The 5,545-nt window shown below is 43.9% G+C and overlaps 1 protein-coding gene across 2 annotated transcripts in view; it reads left to right on the forward strand.

Moving 5' to 3' along the window:
• Positions 1 to 5,545, forward strand: part of nfatc3a (nuclear factor of activated T cells 3a) — a 50,619-nt gene that overhangs the window by 19,675 nt on the left and 25,399 nt on the right. For both annotated transcript variants that reach the window (XM_031846061.1, XM_031846062.1), the window contains exon 3: positions 65 to 227. In XM_031846061.1, the coding sequence (XP_031701921.1) occupies positions 65 to 227 (163 nt within the window). The remainder of the gene's footprint in view (positions 1 to 64; positions 228 to 5,545) is intronic.

Raw genomic sequence — 5,545 nt, forward strand, 5'->3', positions numbered from 1 at the left:
GTGTGTGTGTGTGTGTGTGTGTGTGTGTGTGTGTGTGTGTGTGTGTGTGGTTTTCTCTCATCAGGACCTCTTCACTGCCTCCACTCGATTGGCCACTGCCGAGCCAGTTTGGCCAGTACGACCTGAAGATAGAGGTCCAGCCTAAAGCCCACCACCGAGCGCACTATGAGACGGAGGGCAGCCGAGGAGCCATCAAAGCAGCGTCCGGAGGCCACCCGATAGTCAAGGTAAGACCAATTACCCAAATGCTAACAAGGTTAGCGGTGAGAAACATTTGTCCTGACATCTTACGCATTAAAAATAACTAAAAGCTGTTTTACTGGATATTAACTTTGGTTTTTCTGCTCCATTAAACAAAATACGACCACCGGTGTCTCTGCCATACTGAGGTCAGGACTGACTTACTGTTTGTGTTGACGTGATGCTGGCCATGCATTAGTCAAGGGAGACCCTGTGCACTGAGCGCTTATCATTCAGCAACCTACCTGTCATCTAGCGATAGCTGCTACTAAGACTAATGCTACATCATTGGACTCTCGATAGATAGGCCTTATTACTGGTTGTTGTGATGTGCGTTGCATTCAGGGTCTTGTCTTACAGATTTGCATGTGTGGATGGTCACATGGATCCTCTCCCACAGCAAGACTGTCAGTCAAGCTGTTGAGGCAGATAGACAAGCAGGCAGCTAAAGAGAGCTGCCACTATAGCCGAGGCAGCTGCTTTGTAATTTGATAGCACCTGTGAGAGAGAGAGATTTCAGTCCCATTAATATTTCAAGAAGACCGTGACGAGCTTCCTTTGTGCGTATGATTAGGATGGGGCCTTAGAGCTGGACCGTGACCACATTGTGGAAGCCAACAATGGCTGACTTCAACCCACCCAATAGGATTGCCACATATCGAAAATGCGATTCATTCTTACACAGTAAGACATGTACAACGCTTTGGAAACACAGCCCAATAATTTGTGTATAATTAATTATGATTAATAATTGCTTTGTTATTATTGGTTGTGGGGAACATGTGTTGTCATTGCTTGGGACTACAGATGGGAAGGTTTGTCCTTTAGGCTAACTCAGTCAACAGCACAATATACACAAGATTATATAACCATTTTTAAAAACCGCAACATTCGAACAGCTGTGGACACTTCCTGAAAGAACCACGGAGCCCAAATGACTGCCATTTGTTGCTTTAGGAACAGCCTATGTCCTCATGCATTTAGTCATGCAGGCTCCCTCCAGGCCAATCATTAACCATCTCAACCTCAGTTAGACCAACACTCCATCCTGCCATATGTGACGATGCATAATTTAGCCGTCAAATGTTTTCAACCGAGCGTTTGCCACGCTTGCCCTCATTCATCATCCCCAGAGGGGGTTGTTTGTTGTTATAGCAGTGCATTGTGTTTTTACTGTAGTGTGAAGACAGCGGACTCTGGTTTGTTTACTCCAAACATTTTATTTTTTTTAAAATTTGTTTATTTGATCAAGTTATTAGTTTTCGTTGGGATAAATTTTGACCAAGATTATAATCTATCGCAACTCCGAAGGCAAAGAGATGATAAGCCACAAGAGAAGATAAGTTTACTTCTGCTCATGTACTTGTTTTAATCACGTTGTTCTGTTAATAAATTGCCGTACAATGAATCCCACGTAAAATGTTTTATAGACTTTGACTGCTTAGACTTGCACAGTATAGTTGCAAAAAGTGAAAGAAGTCACTCAGTGTTTCTTCCTTAGACGTTCTGTAGCAGAGTGCTGCCACTACCAGTGCTGAAAGTGAAAATGTAATTTATTTCTGCTTAAACGCACTTTCATGAACCAACTGCAATCGTGTTGTCGCGGACAGAGCGGGAGAAGCACACAAACAGCTTTCGCTTGTCATGAGCGGCGGTTTGTGGAGCCCTGCGAGAGAAAATACAAGGCTCAATGAATTCTGTGTGGGAGGGAAGAGAGAGAGCAAGAGAGCTTTATTACCTTTATTTTATATGACATTAAACAAAATAAATCGGTACACCATACTGTGATCAGCTAATATACGTATCACTCCACTGTTTTCGGTGAAGTGGCAGTTAATCGCTTTAATACCTCAATATTGATAAAGTAATGTCCAATTGTAAATTGTTAACCCAGATTTCCTCTGTATTGAACTCACAACAGCACACAACCTGCTTTCAGGTCCTTTTATAGAGTAGACAATGTCACAAGATGATGCAAGTGGTCTGGTACACACACACACACACACACACCAGCTTGTTGTGGTATAACAATAAACATTTTAAACTAGATCTATGTGATTCTGACTTGACCTCCACAAGAGGATCTCCTCAGTGGCTCATTTGCCTCTTATTTTCTGCGGCTACACTTCTTAACAGCTCCTACATCCTGTGTCTGGGGCCCAGAACCACAAGTTAGAAGTCACTGACCCCAAAACGGCTCCTCAACTGAGCCATTAAATTCTACACAGACACGCTGAAGAATTCCCAAGACACTAAAAAAAACTATCAACACCAAATGAGCAGCCGGTTTATGCTATGTGATAGTATCAGCACTTGTCCGGCAGGTCTAACAGTCAGTCTTTGTTTACTAAACACACAGTCCTCTATTGTTGGTCTTCTGAGCCTTTTTGTGATGCACTGTGCATAAAAACTACCACATCGAAAGGTCATTTCTTCACCACTGTGATGTCATTATTGTTTTTACAGAAACACAAAAACCAACACACACATTGTGCTTTGGGTTATTGTTTGAGGATATCAGAATACCACAATTTGACATGCTGGATAGAAGATCACAGCTGTTGTTGACATTAAAGAAACACAAAACAACATGGAATATTATTGGAGGCAGCCACTGTCTTGACTCAGCATTTGTTGGACGTAAGGGGGTCAGACCTCTTGAAGCCGTTGACAAGCTCGCACGTATCCTGTTTCCCAGGTGAGCTGAAGGTGTGAAGCGAGCGATTCCCTGGAGGCCTGTGTGACTGCAGCTTCTCTGCTGCACAGTTTGAACTCATAGATTGTGACATATTCGACTATATTTTTCTTTGTTATGATGTTAAACACTGGTAGATAGTCAGATCAGGGGCCAATACCACAGCAACTGCCATTGTTATTATGACGTCTTCTCCATGTAGTGTTAATCCTAAATTCCTCTGGCCTGACAATATTTGTTGTCAGACAGAATCAGGGCCGTGTGTGTTGTTGTTGTGGATACATTTGAATCCATCATCTGACCTTTTTGAGGTATGCAAAGTAGGATTTCTTGGCACAGACATTTGTGTTTTGGTACAGTAGCCTATAAGTACACATTGAGTGCAGGTGGAGCCCTCAGTAACAGTTTGCATACAGTTGTGTGTGCATCTTTACATCACACAGGTGGTTAGAAAGATCGAGGGTACTTCTATGACATGTGTCCGGGTTTCCTCCCGTGCTGACTTCCCCTCCTGAAAGGGCTCTGGTAGCGGCAATGCTCAAAGTTTTTTTTCTCAAGTTGACTTTGTTTGGGAAAGTTCACCTGCTGGACAGATGCATCAACTCTGTGCTGTTACTGTTGCATTGTTTGTCAAAGAAGGCAGCTTCTTGGTTCCCTTGCTTCTGCCTGAGGAGTATTCATGGATTTGATTGATCTAAGTAGTTCTCTGTCAAGGTAACCTTCGGTTGCAGTTTTGAGAGGTCTGTAATACTCTACTTTGAAGTTCACACTAATCTCCTGTAGCAGGTGGAGTACTGGCTTCAAGTACTATCTCACAGTAACATAATCTGTACCCGGCAAGGCATCGACAAACTCTCGCAAACAAGCCCTGGCTTCATTTACAAACTCAAGGATGTCTCTTTCCCACCATGTTAGGCTCCAATGCCTGCTTCTCCGGTCGGCCAACTGCTGACTCGCTCCATCCCCTTTAGGTGGGAGTCCCAACAGGTGTTCCTCTGATCAGATTGTGACTGTGAGGCTACTGGCGGTTTGTGGCCACGTTTTAAAATCTGATTTCTGGCCAAAGTTACTTTCAGAATGTTTAATTTTTGGGCTGTAAAGAGGAAAAACTAAATAGCTGGGCTGTAAGCATAAAAAAAAGGATTTACTTTAACTTTAAACTCAGTGTTTTTGACAGAATTGTAGATTTCTTTCTTTTTGAATTGACTCTTTCTGGGAGAAGGACGTATTGATGTTTGGGCCTCTACTACTAGCTCCAGTATCACAGCAGTGAGTTACTCATACCTCTCACCCAGTGGCTCTCATCCACATCTCTCAGAGAGAACGGTTTTGTGAATTGTTCAGTGTGTCTGTGTCGAATTTAATGGCTGACTTGAGGAGCCGTTTTGGGGTCAGTGATTTCTAACTTGTGGTTCTGGGCCCCAGACACAGGATGTAGGAGCTGTTAAGAAGTGTAGCCGCAGAAAATAAGAGGCAAATGAGCCACTGAGGAGATCCTCTTGTGGAGGTCAAGTCAGAATCACATAGATCTAGTTTATAATGTTTATTGTTATACTTGTATCATTTTGTGCCTTTGAATTCTACGTCACTGTAACTTGTACTAAGCTGAGTCTGCATAGTGTCGAGAGTTTTATCTGCTAATACCAATAAGTGAGACGTGAGGGTGTTGAGCAGCGGTTGGTCGGCGGTCTGAAGAGAGACGTGTGTCATAGCAGCCAGCTCCTCTTCTGTCTGTATGTACAGTAGCCAGACAAACGAAGGCCAGAAAGCGTGACAGTGTTTACATTGACAGACGTGATTAATAACTCGGGGTTCTGTGAGGAATGCTGTGCTATGCATTCTTTCCATAATTTGTTGCAATATCGATGGACCACCGGACCCCTTTTGAAGTAATCGTTCATTGTTCCGGCCACGTCTGAGCCCGGCTGACAAGTTGTTTCAGCCGTTCCTCCGGGGCTAGCTGTAGACCATAGTCGGTACACCTGTTGCTAGGAGACATATAAGTCCAAAGCCTCTCTGGCTTGCTGAGGTAGTATCCTTGTGCGTATTTAAACAGCTTAATTGAGTGCTGCTGCACCCACACAAATATAAGGAGCCCCTCTGGTATTACCTGCTGCTGCACAGTGAGGCAGACACAACAGAAAAAAAGGTTGCTTACATGCAGAACACAACATTGCACAGGGCTGTGCTTTTCTTTTTAACACAAGTCTTCAAAAAACAGACGGTTGTATTATAATATGTCCATCTCCACCTCCATCCTATCTGCTTTTGTCCTCTTGTCTTGTGTCAGAGTGAAGCTTTTTACCTCGACATGTCTCTATTTCACTCCGGCTGACTCTCTCAGTAGACTGGCGGCCATAATGGGGGAGACACACAGACAACAATGCAGATTGCATGCGGTTTGCACTGTGTGAACTGGCTGCAGCTAGTGCTGCTTTGCCCTGGAGCTGTATTTCATATAAACATGTTGGAAGCTTGGCTCTCATTTGTTGTAATCAGGCTTAGCGCACAGCGAGGCGCAGTGAGAGAGGGGAGGAGAGAGACAGAGGTGTGTGAGAGAGACAGAGAGAGAGAGAGAGAGAGAGAGAGAGAGAGAGAGAGAGAGAGAGA

The sequence above is a fragment of the Anarrhichthys ocellatus genome, unplaced genomic scaffold (assembly GCF_004355925.1).
Source record: "Anarrhichthys ocellatus isolate YVR2014 unplaced genomic scaffold, GSC_Weel_1.0 scaffold6, whole genome shotgun sequence".
Taxonomy (NCBI): Eukaryota; Metazoa; Chordata; class Actinopteri; order Perciformes; family Anarhichadidae; genus Anarrhichthys; species Anarrhichthys ocellatus.